Source organism: Tachysurus fulvidraco, chromosome 10 (genome assembly GCF_022655615.1).
Source record: "Tachysurus fulvidraco isolate hzauxx_2018 chromosome 10, HZAU_PFXX_2.0, whole genome shotgun sequence".
Classification (NCBI taxonomy): Eukaryota; Metazoa; Chordata; class Actinopteri; order Siluriformes; family Bagridae; genus Tachysurus; species Tachysurus fulvidraco.
This window is the reverse complement of record NC_062527.1, coordinates 15,548,708-15,564,007: the sequence shown is the minus strand read 5'-3', so window position 1 is coordinate 15,564,007 and position 15,300 is coordinate 15,548,708. Positions and strand designations below refer to the sequence as shown.

The 15,300-nt window shown below is 36.4% G+C and overlaps 1 protein-coding gene across 5 annotated transcripts in view; it reads left to right on the top strand.

The window, feature by feature from the left end:
• The window catches only part of pdgfrb (platelet-derived growth factor receptor, beta polypeptide), a 40,842-nt gene extending 28,025 nt beyond the window's left edge, over window positions 1-12,817 (top strand). For all 5 annotated transcript variants that reach the window (XM_027165178.2, XM_027165175.2, XM_027165176.2 and 2 more), the window contains 17 exons: window positions 2,242-2,422; window positions 2,506-2,621; window positions 2,734-2,857; window positions 3,585-3,793; window positions 4,489-4,583; window positions 4,909-5,041; window positions 5,305-5,409; window positions 5,518-5,628; window positions 5,724-5,886; window positions 6,801-6,967; window positions 7,331-7,446; window positions 7,726-7,848; window positions 8,326-8,437; window positions 8,588-8,687; window positions 9,029-9,134; window positions 9,306-9,568; window positions 9,917-12,817. In XM_027165178.2, coding sequence (XP_027020979.2) covers window positions 2,242-2,422; window positions 2,506-2,621; window positions 2,734-2,857; window positions 3,585-3,793; window positions 4,489-4,583; window positions 4,909-5,041; window positions 5,305-5,409; window positions 5,518-5,628; window positions 5,724-5,886; window positions 6,801-6,967; window positions 7,331-7,446; window positions 7,726-7,848; window positions 8,326-8,437; window positions 8,588-8,687; window positions 9,029-9,134; window positions 9,306-9,568; window positions 9,917-10,034 — 2,342 coding nt within the window. In that variant the 3' untranslated portion in view covers window positions 10,035-12,817. The remainder of the gene's footprint in view (window positions 1-2,241; window positions 2,423-2,505; window positions 2,622-2,733; window positions 2,858-3,584; window positions 3,794-4,488; window positions 4,584-4,908; window positions 5,042-5,304; window positions 5,410-5,517; window positions 5,629-5,723; window positions 5,887-6,800; window positions 6,968-7,330; window positions 7,447-7,725; window positions 7,849-8,325; window positions 8,438-8,587; window positions 8,688-9,028; window positions 9,135-9,305; window positions 9,569-9,916) is intronic.
• The last annotated feature ends 2,483 nt before the right edge of the window (window positions 12,818-15,300 follow it).

The window sequence follows — 15,300 nt, the reverse complement described above, 5'->3', positions numbered from 1 at the left end:
ACATCAACAGCTTCATTTAAAAGTTGAATCAGTCCTTCAGTCTTTAAACCAATGCTGGCTTTCACGGCTTACCCTTTCCTCAAAGCTTCAGCTGTAGTGCAAATCACAGACGTGAATGTTGACATTCTTTTGAAATGAGGTGTGTTATTTTTAAGCAGTCACCATTTCAAACCACACTAACCGGACTGCGACACACACTGTGGTGCATTTAGCTCATTCCCTGTATCCTTGCATTCCCCCTCCTCCAAACACACTGCGTGCCTATGTGAGGAAGGAAAGAGCTGACTGGAATCAAACGCAGCTGAATAGGAAGCTTTGTGAGAGCACCAGTGCTTCTGCAGCACACGTGCATCTTTATGTGGAATAACATTTTGCTGCGCAAAGTGTTACAGTCACTTGCTAATGTGAAAGTCAGAATTAACTTAATTGCTTTTAGGTGTGAATTATGCATGAAACACACACACTTGAACCCGTTATGCATGCAGGTATTTGTTCGGTGCATGAATAATAAGGCAGGATGCTTTACTTTAAAAAAGTACACAGTTAAATAATTTGAGTCATTATATCATATTTTTTACCTCATTCTTAATTTCAGGAGAAAATCTTCTTAAACCTAATGCATATACTATGACTGATTTATTATCTTGATGTTTACAAATATTATATATATATATATATATATATATATATATATATATATATATATATATATATATATATATATATATATGTATACAGTTTCCTTACAAATAGTCTGAACACTTGTCCATGCATTGCGTACAGTGCGTTCTTTTCCACTTCCAATGCTGGACTAAGATTTGTTCTACATTATAGAGGATTTGTTTACTTCTCTTTCTACTTTTTTTCCCTACACAAAGCCAAATGATCCATCAATGCAATCCATCAATCCATGTTTAATTTAGAAATTGAAAAAAAAATCACAAAAATAAAGTATTAGTGAAATAATTTACAAAAAAGCAAAATAGCAACAAATAGTGACATCTTTCTTTCTTTCTTTCTTTCTTTCTTTCTTTCTTTCTTTCTTTCTTTCTTTCTTTCTTTCACATAATATAAACACTACATTTTCAGTCTCATAAATTCAGGACATAAACAGCATGACATCTTCCTCCCATCCCAACTATCGTGTTAAAAAGAGTACAAATCCGAAATGCTAATAAACACCCCCCCCCCCCCCAAAAAAAAAAAAAAAAAAAAAAAACATTGACAAAAAGTGAAATGCCAAAAAGTTGTGAGGAAAGAAAGCACAAGACATCTGCAAACTATATCTCTTGGAGGTTTTCCTTTTATTTATTTTTTATTTTTTTTTTTTTTTGGTTTTCTTGAAAAACCTTAAATTCTGCACAGCACATAGTTACAGACAAAGAGTACAAAGAAGATACATGATCCAGTTGATTTAAGCTCCGTTCTGGGAATTCCCAGCAGCTCATAGGAAGTTTTTAGAGCATTTGCATTAATGCATTGATGTTCCATTCAGTCAAATGATTATTTCTTCTACAGACAATTCGTCATTGTGATAGTAATGCTCATTTTTAGCAAACCCTGTAGTGTCATGTATACAATATACTAGCCGTACTTAAGTTATAAAATGATCACTGCTTTCTAGTGTGCTCAGAATTGGAGGTATTTGTAGAAGGTACACAAACAATGCTTCATAACCAGGTTAGAACTGCAAATTTAATTTACCTCTTTAGTTTGCATGCATTAAATCCATACATTTGGCTAGAATTTGGGCTTCATACAAGAGTAAAATTGCAGGACAAATGGATCGTCATCGCTTCAGTTGAAAAGCATTCTCCTATTTGAAGAAGATACATTAAGTGAAACTACAAGACACAGTACAGACAAAACAATGATTACAAAATAATGAATTCAATTACAGACATCTCAACTAGTCAATGTATTTATATCATATAAAGACAAAGCAATATAAAAAAGTTTTCACTGGCTTTAACATCAAAATAATAAAAACATCCTGTAGTGTTGCTTTAAATGAGTTTTTGAAATGTTTATGACAGAGAAGACTATATACCATGGTTAAACTGGACATAATAAGTCATGTCACTAAACTACTCGTTTGTCTTAAAGTGCATCCTGTAACGTTAACATAATGAGTTAAAATAGGCATCAGGATGTAGTCATTAAATCCTGGGCTATAAATCTGAAACCGTATACACAGCATTAACGAGTGGGAAATTGATAAGAGGTATCTTATTTTTTCAGAGAGAGGTTTCGTCGATCTGAGCTCATTTCTAAGCCCCAACATTTCCGCATTGTTGCATGAGAACGTGGAGCTGAGGGTGGAGGTAGAAGCGTATCCCAAGCCTCAAATCCACTGGACCAAAGACGGAGCCATGATCAATGGAGACAATATCATCAGCACGAGGCAGGAACAAGAGACTAGGTAAACAAATGTCTTGATGACAGAAAGAACGGTGGCTGTTTATTCGAACCTGTGTTAACCATGTGTACGTCTTGGTGCTGTAGTTACGTCAGCACATTAACTCTAGTGAGAATTCGCCTAGAGCAGAAAGGACATTACACTATTCATGTTGCCAACGAGGACGATTCTAAAGAGATGACCTTTGATCTAGTGGTTAAAGGTGAGAAAGTTCTGTCTCCATCTCCTGTTTATAAATGACCCAAATCTTAGGCAAATAATCCTTATTTTACTATTTAAAATTATGAGTCTGAAGATATTCCTTCTGTGTTCAGTTCCCCCTCAGATAACTGAACTTTCAGATCATTACCTGCCAGATAAGAAGCATGGCGTCACCTGTGTGGCAGAGGGAGTCCCATCTCCCACAATCCAGTGGTTCACCTGTGACAGCATACACAAGTGAGTACACAGTCATCACCATCACAATCAACCTCATCAACATGATCAGTCCAACTATTGATCATCATCATCATCATCATCATCTTAAGTTTTAAACTTAACTATATTTGGATAAATGTAGCCTTTGATGTGTCTTTTTTTTAGTAAATACATCTGTAATCATTGGAGAATTACTGTGCTATAAAAGGAATACATTTATTTAAAAAAAATACACTTTATATCTGACCACAACACACCAACTCACTGTTGATTATTTTTCTATAACATCATACCTGTAGTAACTCCAGCAAGTTTCCAGCAAGACCCTGATATGCTGTATGACTCTTTAGCATGTGGTCCAAAATATATTGCAGTACATCAGCTCACCTTTGGGTGGCCCCCCATGCATTAATCATCACTTCAGCTGTATATGTTTTGTAAACCTACAACATTTATGACCCACTAATGTGTTGAAATCTGGATAGGAATAGTGTAAGCTGTTCCATTATAGCTGGCTTTGAATATGCCTTAAATCACGCTGAAGAGTTTCTGCTCCCATACTGAGGGTTAAGTAGGAACTGGAAAAAAGAAGAAAAGGCTCAATTATTTATTCATAAGCTGTCATCTTAATGCATAGCAAGAACTTTGGTGTGGCGATGATGTTACTCTCTTCCGGCTGTTTTTTTGTTTGTTTGTTTGTTTTTTGTTTTTTTGTTCTTAATGTGTTTTTTCCTTTCGTCCTGTTCAGATGCAGTAACAAAAGCGCCATGTGGAGCCCCCTAGTGACAGATACAGAAAGTGTCAGCATTGTGACTAACACAACCTTTAACGAGAGCCGCAAGATCCACCAGGTGTACAGCCAGGTGATGTTTCTCCTTCCTCAGCAGATCACTGTCCGCTGCCAGGCCAGGAACGAGAGAGGAGCTCGGGCAAGGGACATCAGACTTGTCCCTAGTAGTGAGTGTCCTAGTTTGTTGTGTTACAAACCTAACACACGTCCGATGCTATAAAACAACATCCATTATGGGTTTTTGAAGGAAGTAATTCTGTGTGGTTTGGGTTTTTTTTATTTTCAATGTAAATGGATAAATGGTCTCTGATGTCCTTATATGCACACTTAGAAAGCATTGATTTGAAGCAACCTAAGTCAGTAAATGTATTAGTATACTACAAGACTCTTTTCTGTTCTGGCACCAGGGTGGTGGAATGAACTTCCCTTAGGTGTCCGGACAGCTGAGTCACTTCTTTCCCTATTTTTTGCATTTAAAAAACTTTTTCATTGTAACTTTGAACAATGTTTTGAACTCATGGTATCTTAAGTATGTAACCTAGTGAACCAGCATTAATGTATCCAATGATAGAGATTTAAGCACTTATGTACCTCGCTCTGTAAATGTATAATGTCATAACGAATAAAAAATTATTTCTCACATGCTGCCACTGCATATGATAGATAGATGAGCTCAAAGTAAATTTGAAATATTAGCAAATTAATTTATGTGCATCATATCCAAGTATAATTTTTTTATAATAAAAGTTAAGTTTTTTTTTTCCCTGGCTCATAAATGCTTGATTGATGAACAGGTATGATGATGTACAACCCTGATAAATATATATAGAAATACCTGTGTTTGTGGTTGTTGTTTTTTCAGCTATCTTCTCACAGGTGGCTGTTCTGGCTGCTATTCTTGGTCTAGTCGTCATAGCCATCATTTTTATCATCATCCTAATCGCTGTGTGGAGGAAGGTCAGTGGCATCTCAACTTTATACTTACTGACCTTACTGCTCTTACTTTGATTACAATATTAAAAGTGCTCCTATCATCGGTGTCATTCTATTACATGGCTGATATATTAAAGACCAAAATTTCAGAATCTAATGTCATCAGTGTTGCTAATATTTTGATTGTTTTGTTTTTAACACCTGGACAAGCACCCTTGTAAACAAATCAATAATAATAATAATAATAATAATAATAATAATAATAATAACTAGAACATACAAATTAAAAGAATTTCATATTTTGCGTTTTTATTAACACCAAAGGTGTGTTTGTGTGTGATCTCTGCAGAAGCCACGTTATGAGATCAGATGGAAGGTAATCGAGTCTGTGAGTCAGGATGGACATGAATATATCTACGTAGACCCTGTTCACCTCCCTTATGACCTGGCTTGGGAGATGCCTCGAGACAGCCTAGTCCTAGGTACATACCCGTTCAGACTTGAACAATGTACAAGCATTCGCACTTTTTCATAATAGGGAATCGCATTAAATCTCATTTTCCAAAAAAAATATTAAATACTATTATCAACAAGTAGCCAAGAAGTTATTCTGCTATTCTGCTTAACTCCAAATAAGGAGTAGCTGCTTCTGCTTCTGACTTTTCTTGACATCTTTATTTACATGTGAGATGGCTTGTCAATTAAACGTAAAATTGAAAAGTGACTCATGTCTGACACTTTTTAGGTCACACTCTGGGATCAGGGGCATTTGGAAGAGTAGTGGAAGCAACTGCATATGGACTCACCAATTCCCAATCTTCTACTAAAGTGGCAGTAAAAATGCTCAAATGTAATGCACTAAAGCCTGTTGTTATAATTTAAACCTTCATTACAACATGCTTTATGAATGAATGCTTTGGTGTGTGTAATTGTTAATTACTCCTGTGGTGTCCTCCAGCGACGGCGCGCAGGAGCGAGACTCAGGCTCTGATGTCTGAGCTGAAGATCATGAGTCATCTGGGACCACACCTCAACATCGTCAACCTGCTGGGGGCCTGCACCAAACAAGGTAATGTAAATTCATGCCTAACATAAAAATGTATTGCATGCACAACACAACTGGAGCTTTTGGAGAGTAAACGAACAATCTCTTTACATGTGAAGGTCCTCTGTACCTGGTGACGGAGTTCTGTCGATACGGAGACCTGGTGGACTACCTGCACAGGAACAAGCAGAGCTTCCTGCAGAACTACGCTAACAAGAGCCACCTTACTGACAGCAGTGACAGTCACATCTCCATCGACTCTTATGTGCCTTCTGGGAAAGGGTAAGACACTGAAACCAGCTTGCAATGCTGAGGCAGTGGGGAAGTAGAGAAAGTGGTGGCTCGGGGGTTAATGTGTTGGACTACTGATCAGAAGGTCAAGACTTAAAATCCCAGCTCTACTAAGCTGCAACTTCTTGGCCCCTGATCAAGGCCCTTAATCCTCAACTGCTCAGCTGTATAAATGAGATAATTGTAAGTTGCTCTAGATAAGGTCATCGGCCACATGCCATAATGAATGCTGCTTAAAATTTGTTGCCATTCTAAAAAGTACAGTAAAATATAAATAAAGGTGTTTTGGAAACATAAATTATATTTTATAATCTTTTTAATAATTCTTCAACATAGCCTCAACAACAGAAGTGCATTTAGTCATGAAACATTCATTCATTCATACATTCATTTTCTAGCACTTATCCGAACCACTCGGGCTCACCGTGATCCGAGTAGTCATGAAACATTTCCTACATATTTAACTATTTATTAATTATTTGGCTTGCAAGTAATAAAAATATTGGAAAAAAAATATACATTGTCGTCAACTTCTAATAATTTTCTATTTATTATTAAGAATAAGCTTCTCCATGGTTTCCTCACAAGTCCAATAAAAACTCCACTGTGTTTTGACAGTCACATATTTGGTTTATTTAGAAACTTACAATTAATATCGTACTCAAATATTTTGAAGTTATGATAGTCATCAGGCTAATTATAGTGACTATGCTACAAATAGCAGACATTTGAATTTGTGAAGTCAAATAATATAAACTGCATTTCATTGAAAAAGATCATTGCTCTTGCTGCTGCTGCTGCTGATGATGATGATGATAATAATGATGCTGACGATGCTGTAAAGAATGTTTATAATTATCCATAATGAGCTCTCATATATGTAATATTTTCTCTCTGCCATGTAGCTATGTGTCATTTGGCTCTGAGAGTGATGGTGGTTATATGGACATGAGGAAAGAGGACATGACTGAATATGTGGCCATGCAAGAGCTATCAGACACCATTAAATACGCTGATATCCAGCCACCTCCTTATGAGTCACCATATCAGCAGGACATCTACCAGGAACAAGGTAGACTCACATCATCAAGACCTCAGTCTAAAGGACTGATGCAGTTATTATAAAAGCAAAGCCAACATTTGAATGGTACAAGAAACAAAACTCATTAAAAAATTTAATTTTCTCTCATTATATAATAATAATAATAATAATAAAATAATTCTCATTTATAGTTTGCATGCTTGATAATTTATGGATAGTGTTTCTATCTTTCAAAGCAAAAGTAATAAAATGATGGATTGAACCGTATCTTTATAATGACAACATGTACTGTTTATTGATACAATAGTGTGTGTGTGTGTGTGTGTGTGTGTGTGTGTGTGTGTGTGTGTGTGTGTGTGTGTGTGTGTGTGTGTGTGTGTGTGTGTGTTACAGGTCACAGAGTGGACCTCTCACTGGTCATCAGCGATTCTCCTATTCTGAGCTACACCGATCTGGTGGGCTTCAGCTTTCAGGTGGCGCAAGGCATGGAGTTTCTGGCCTCCAAAAATGTACGAGAGCAGAGGACCATACAAACTTTGGCCAATATTCTATCACATATTCGAACTTGTTTAATAATGTTATGCATCTATGAGAGTGTTTCAGATTGAAACTAAAAATGTACTTACAATTTGCATGAATTCCTTACAGAGATAATTAAGTTGATATGTAAGAAAAGCTTATAGCTATATACAGTATAGTTACCTGTTTAGTATAGTCCTTATTTATAAATAAATATAAATAATAAAAGTGAATATATATTACAAATCTCTTCTCTCTGGGCATTCCAGTGTGTTCATCGGGACCTGGCAGCTAGGAACGTCTTAATATGTGAAGGAAAACTGGTAAAAATCTGTGACTTCGGGCTGGCCCGAGACATCATGCATGACAACAATTACATCTCCAAAGGCAGCGTGAGTCCAACTGTGAATTTAAAATTGATCTGGTGAAATTTAATGTGACCTACCGAATCCTTTTTAGAATATTCTGCAATAAACATGTTGTATGTTCATATTGAGGCTCCTTGTTCTTTTCCATTTAAAAGTACTACGCTTTACCATAGTGCTGTTAAATTGTTGATTCTGATTGGTCAAAAGAGGTTGAATAATAATTTACAACAAAAGCAGACTGTAATTCAATTCACAGGTTTATATGAATTATTATTACATTATTACGTGGCTTGTGGGACTGATGTGCCACATAATCTGTCTGATAATCAAACTAAACATTCTGTTATTTAACAAAGGAAATTTTAAAAAAAAAAAGTGCTTTTATTCCAAAGTGTTAACATGTTCGGTAGGAGCTAAAGCATTTTCACAGCAACGTCTTATGGAAAGATGTGTTGTTTGTGTATCACGTACACAAATTATCATTGTGTTTGTGTCCTGCAGACTTTCCTGCCCCTGAAATGGATGGCCCCAGAGAGCATCTTCCATAACCTCTACACCACGCTCAGTGATGTCTGGTCTTATGGTATTTTGCTGTGGGAGATATTCAGTCTGGGTGAGTTATTAATCATTTAAATCAAAGTTCAACCTAGATACAAATAAAATGATTTATTATCTAATTTGTTAAGAAATAAACTCACATATTTTTATTGGAAAATGTATTTTTCACTAATATGACACTCTTCTTAAAACATTATTCTTACAGGAGGAACCCCATACCCAGATCTTCCTATGAACGAGCACTTCTATAACGCTCTTAAGAGAGGCTATCGGATGACCAAACCCAGGCACGCCTCAGAGGAAATGTAGGTCTTGTTTGATTATTTCGTTCATTTCATGTGCAGTAGTTGAATATATTTGAAAAAATACAATACAATTGTCCAGGGTTAAAGGCATTGAAAAGGCACTGAGCACAAGCACTGGAGAAGGTTCACGGTTTGTCATAGGTTTCAACCCCTTTAGCAAGCCAAGAATCCTTAAATATCCAAAGAAACCTTGATGAACAACTTTTGTAATGTTATTAAAAGGAAAATAAACATAAAGGAATATTTTGGAATGCATTGCTCATCATGGAACTTACTTCAGGAACAAAAATGTACCTGCACAAGTTCCATGTGAAACTCGAACACATTTCTATTCCTTGCAGTTATGAGGTGATGAGGAAGTGCTGGGAAGAGAAGTTTGAGAAAAGGCCAGAGTTCTCCTATCTGGTGCAAGAGATGGGGAACATGCTTACCGACGGCTATAAAAAGGTTTCCACCACATGTTTTTTTTTCTGTTGCCTTGGATTTCAAAACACACAAATCTTGTTCTTGTTACTCATCAGATGTTGAACGTAGACTAATCTCTCTCTCTCTCTCTCTCTCTCTCTCTCTCTCTCTCTCTCTCTCTCTCTCTCTCTCTCTCTATCTCTTTCTATCCAGCGATACTCCCAGGTCAGCGAGAGCTTTCAGAAGAGTGATCATCCAGCTGTGGTACGCAGCAAGCCCAGGGTGCCCTCTCCATTCCCGGGCACACTCCCTCCCTCTACCACCATTTTCCCTCCAACCTCCACACCTAACCATTGCGTAGAGGCTGATCAGGAGATGGCACTAGCACCTTATAACGGTTACATCATCCCAATCCCTGACCCCAAGCCTGAAGAAGAGTGCCAGGAAGTCAATATGCCAACAGAAAGCCGCTCAAGGTAGGACCAGCTTCCTGTGTAAGACAAATACACAGAACAGATTCAACCACAGAAGGCACAGGAAAGATGATGCACCAGTTGCTCGTGTGCAGAGATTAGTCATATGCCCCTCGTTCTCACATGGATGATTGTAGACCTGAGTCATTGTCTGGTTTCTAACGATTAAACATGTTAGCAGATTTCTTGATATAATACTTCTCTAATTTGGGGTTCTGAAACTCTACTCTTTCGTAATCACCATATCGGATGTACATTTTGTATACATCCTTCCTGTCAGGATTTGTCATTTGATCTGTAGAGTGAGTTTTGGGAATCTTAAAAGGTTTTTGGATTTTTTTGTCTCTGCAGCTCTGTAGGATCTGAGGCAGAAACAGTGTCATTGGAGGCTTCCAGTGCAGAGCAGGAGTGCAAAGATCAACTAAAGGACCACTCCAACACTCCTGATGCAGAGGAGAGCTTCCTGTAACACCATGTAGCTTCCTCTTACACTGGAGAAAATCTGAGGTTGACATTCAAACAAAAAGCAGACAGAGCGTCTGGTTAATATAGAGCTTATAGGGTGACATGATGGTTGTTAGACACAAGTGATTAATCTACATCAATTGGATTGCATCATAAGTATTTTGTGGGCACAAATTATCCATTGGTTAATACATTGCAGGAACGTCATATTTAATACTTAGTCACCTCCAGCTAATTATTTAGAGCAAATGTTTATTTGCTTTAATGTGATGTGGACTACATCATACTGAAGCATATTATACTATGCTACATCACCAGTGAGTCCATTGTGTGTCATACCAAGATGAAAGTAAAATGTACTATTATCAGTCAGGTCCATCCATAGGCTTATGTTACCACAACACTGGTCTAATTCCTTTTAAATTATAAGGTGGCCTAAATTTGAAACTAAAAGATTATTTAAAAGTGTTAATTTTTTTCTTTCTTAAACCGTTATTTTGTACAAGAGCAGTCAGGATTATTACATGCAACTTGTATCAGCTTTCATACAACATCTTACTATATCTTAGGGAAAATTTTGGAGGAACAGATTTCAATGTGGAAAGGTCAGTGTTTTCAATGCTGCGTTTCGACAACTAGCTCGAAATTTCCCATCTCTGACAGAGTTAGAACAAAATGAGCCAATTGTCATGCAGGTGAACTGCAAGCATTAGCAAGGAAATAAAGAATGTTCTGATCACAATTACAGGTAGGAATGTTTAGTCTAGGTTTACGGTTAGGAGCATAAAAGAGTGCACCCCTCAATTCAGATAGGTGTCAGAGCTAGAAGAAAATCATGAGGTGCAGACATATGAGTTTAAATGATGACTGATGTTTACTGATATTGTTACAGTTTGTATGTTACAGTGTCTGCTTATATTTACATTCATTTGAATAAATTATGAATTACCCAGAAAGCAAATTGTAGTTCGGTTAGTCGTGACTTATCTAATCTAAACACAGTCATGATGAGCATTTGAACCCAATCAAACACATTTTCAGCTTTAAAATTATATGTTTGTCATATATACAGTCATTGGGCTCATTTCAATCCTTCAGGCAAAAACTAGCAGGGATTGCTAGCAGCTGAAGGGGAGTTTTGTTCTCCTAGGCTGGCTCCTAGGTTGGAAATACTAGTTAGTCGAAAGCAGCACAAAAATACTGTTTCAGAAATTTCTGTATACATGTGGAAGGGCGACATTTACAAGGCTTTTACGGGATCTGTTAAAACTTATCGATTGCTGTTGCTAGTTTGTCAATGCTTTTAGGTGAATATTCATATCAAATATGCAGATTCTGTGCTATAATATATAAATAGACCTGTACACACATTGACAGTGGTTCAAGTTGAGGCTTGCCATGAGCTGCCTTATGTTTTTAATGCTGCATTATATGAAGTTGAGCTAAAAATTATGATTATTTCTTCTTCCATCTTTCTTAACATCAGCTGAACCCTGCCGAACCTGCTTACTTATTCCTATGGCCATGTTACAGGACAAAAATCAGGTCTGGCGAATGCAGTTTGTGTTTACTGTAGGTGAGTGCTACCTTGTGCATTTTCGACAGATATTGAAATGCCCTCTTGAACAAATCTAAGCATTACTTTTTATGCAAATGGATTAAAGCAAACTTTGAAAGCATGAGACCATGTGGAAAATTTGCAGTTGATACATTCCTGAATAAAGCTACAGTATGAATAGTTAGAGACAGCAAGAAAAAAATCAGGTTGAGCTATTTACAGTAATATAAAATAGAGAATGGTACAGTTCAGTGTGTTTAAAACTCTATATCTTAAAAAAAGACTTTGGAATCATGGTATCATCAAATGACATCTAAGTAGCAGCACTATATGAAGATTTTTTTTTTGTCTTTTTCTTTTGGAAGACATGTCTATGAAAGTATTTTCTATTTTCTTCTAAAGCAAAAGAACTACATATATATTTTTTTTATGATTTCCCTATATTTGACCATTCTTTTAAGCCTTGTAGCAAATTTGCACTTTAAAAAAAAATATTGGAAACTATGACCTACAGTAGATGATTTTTAAATATTTTTTTGTATTATTTCTTTCTTTCTTTTTTTTTCGTTTAACTTTAATGAGTGAATCGAAGGTACGTGAAATGAATAGAGGTATTGTGTACCGTTGATGCAGTATTATAAAGAAGAATGATTTCCTTCCTTTAGCATTGTAGTCTTCTGATCGAAATACTAGTGAAACAGCACAGGTTAAGGGTACTAGATGCAGGGCAACTCTTTAAGTGTGAAATTGGCTTGTGTTACTTATTTTTGCTAAAAGAGACTGTATCTTTATGTTAAAATAGCAGTACATAGTTGAGCCTCAAAGTCACTTTTTAAACCAATAAAGGGCAAATCACATTTTTATATACAGTATAAAAAAAAAATCACAAGAAACAATAAAAACTAACCTCAGAACAGTAGCGATGGCTCATGCCTTATACCTACTAAAACAGCCATTTGTTATGTAAAACACACAGAAAATACAGTGCTTTGATTTCTTTTGACTTTTCTTGATTTTATTGTAGCCTTTTTTTTTGTATATGAGCCAAACCTTATTTAGTGTCACACATCATAAATCACACTTTTGAGAAAATATTATACACGCTATGGTACCAAAGCTTCTACAGTATGTATGTTTACAAGTGTATTTTTGTATAAATATTTTGTATATTGTACTGAATGTACTATATGTAAAGGAAACCTATAATAAAGGTAAAGGAGAAAAAAAAATCCTGATTCTGTCTCTTTAAGTATTATAACTGTTTTTTTTTTTTTACACTTTAGTAATTGAGAACACATTAAAACGAGGTGAGCCAAGTAGCAGTGTGTCTGAGAGAGTTTTCCAGAGTATGTGGAGTTCCAGCCAATTACAAAATGAGTTGCAGCTTAGCAGCATTGATTCATTATAGCGGTATCTTCCCAGTGAGTTGACCAATATGTAAATTAACAATGGCTGGTGAGTTTTAGTGCTACGCTGCAAAGTCTCTCAATGAAATTTAAGGCATGGGAGGACTGCTTAAGCCCATCACAGATCTCTCCTAGGCAGAGCCTTGGCTTTTTCTCACAGTTCATGGCAGGCCTTGCACACCCACTGTACACAAACTATATATCCTTTTATGAAGGCCCACAAGACAATAGCGTTGGTTCTAAGGAAGCCATCTGACTTCCCTGGACCACTGTACTCTGTGATGCTAATGGAGATGACTGTTAATCTCCAGTCAAAGAAACAGCTCATAGTAGTTCACCTTTGATTTCATCTGCTAGCCTGTTGGTAAGGTGTCACAAGCATGAAATCCACTCCCTCCTACCAAAATGCAGAACTTAATATTTTAGTCAGAGACACTACAATTACCCTGATTTTTGGTAGGAGTGGGTGTGGAAGTTACCAGCACATGTACTGTAAGCACTAGACTTTGCAGTTGTAAAATAATTTGCATGTGTGCAGTGTCAAAAGCTCTTGGATTGATGTTTTTGGCTCAGTGTCACTGTAACAAGGCTGAGGTTGATTAACATTTAGGACCCATAAAGGCCCACAAAGACAGAAACAGACTAAATTATAGTATGTTGTGAGATCAAGAGTTACCAAGTGACGACAGACAAATTATTATAATTAAAACTGTGCTCTCTGACTCCCTCTGGTGGTGTGATCCAGAGTGATAAAGTTTCTGATTATTCTCTGACTTCCTCTAGTGATGGCACAAGGCAGAGCTGACTCCCTCATTTTAGTTTTTACTGCTATTTAATCATTAATCAAGATCCCATAACAACCATCAAAACAGCATCAGTGCAAGTAAAGCAAGATGACTGAAGTTGTGTTGTTACTTTATGATTAAACGATATTAAAGGAAGTGTTAAAGGAATACTCCAGAACTTACTATTTAATCTGTTGCATATGTAATATAATTTTGAAACTCAGAGAAACATTTATTTCTAAAGCTTGATTTACCTAAAATTGATTAGAATTAGAAGTCTAAGGACAGTTGGAGAAATCTAGGGGGTCTTCACAATTCACTAAACCCTTCACAAACACTTCACAACACAAACACTTCACAAGAGTGCAATTATGACTATATTTATAGCTAGTGTAATTGATCAAAATTAAATAAACTATTTCATGGATGTCACACATAAAACTGTTAACAAATAAAACGTATGACACTGCAGTATAACCTAATGAAAACTGTCATAGAAAACATAGTCTTCATTGATAATTTCCCATAATATAATTCCCTATAATCTTTCATTCCCTATTTATACCCCATGTATAGTTCACACACATGAATGTGTTCGGCTACGAGCTCCTCACTCCTCAATATACTGTGGTACATCATTTCATCTTTTCATGGACCCATTCATTAATAATCACTGTAACTGTAAAGGCAAAGGCTCAGCTGTTACACAAGGTTTTGTAAATCTGCAACCTTTATGGTCCACTAATGTGTTTGAAACTGAATAGGAATAGGCACAGCATAAATGGCTCCATTACTGTTGGCCATGAGTATGTCTTATATCATGGTGAAGAGCTTCTGCTATTGCTAAGCATTAAGTGAGCATGAGTACACTTCTGAAAAACATTTCAATAATTTATTCATAAGCTGTCATCTTAACGTCTTTGCACAACAAGAACATCAGTGTTGTTTTATATTGATGTTATTGTTTATACAATAGTAAACATATTGAAAACAGTATGATTATTTACCAAAATGTATCATCAATGATATGACAAATTTATTTGTTAAAAATGGTTCAGTTAACATTCATAGAAGGGGACTCCAGTGACAGCATATGTAAAGATAGTAAAGTCAAAGCTATAGTCGTTTGTTTATTTTCCAGGAAAGCCTTCAGGAAGTTTTATCCATCCATTAATTCATTCATCCATCGATCCATCCATCCATTCTCCACACCTCTTATCCTACTGGTTCACATCAAACCTGGCTCACACTGTGTAATTTTGACCATGATATGGTCGTCTGAGACAAATTTTGAAAATCATAAAAGATTTCTAGAATCCTAGAGTAAAATTTCTAGTCTTTGACATGGTCGCCGACCGCCAATTAATGGCTGTTGCAATCAGTTTTTCCTCCAATGAAGTTCTGGAACTTTCAGAAGTTTTCAGACACTTGCCTGCAGTGTGACATCTCCAACGGCGAGTGTCACACCAAGAACCAACAGCCGAACCGGATGCCACACTTACAGTAGCTCGACAACTTCAA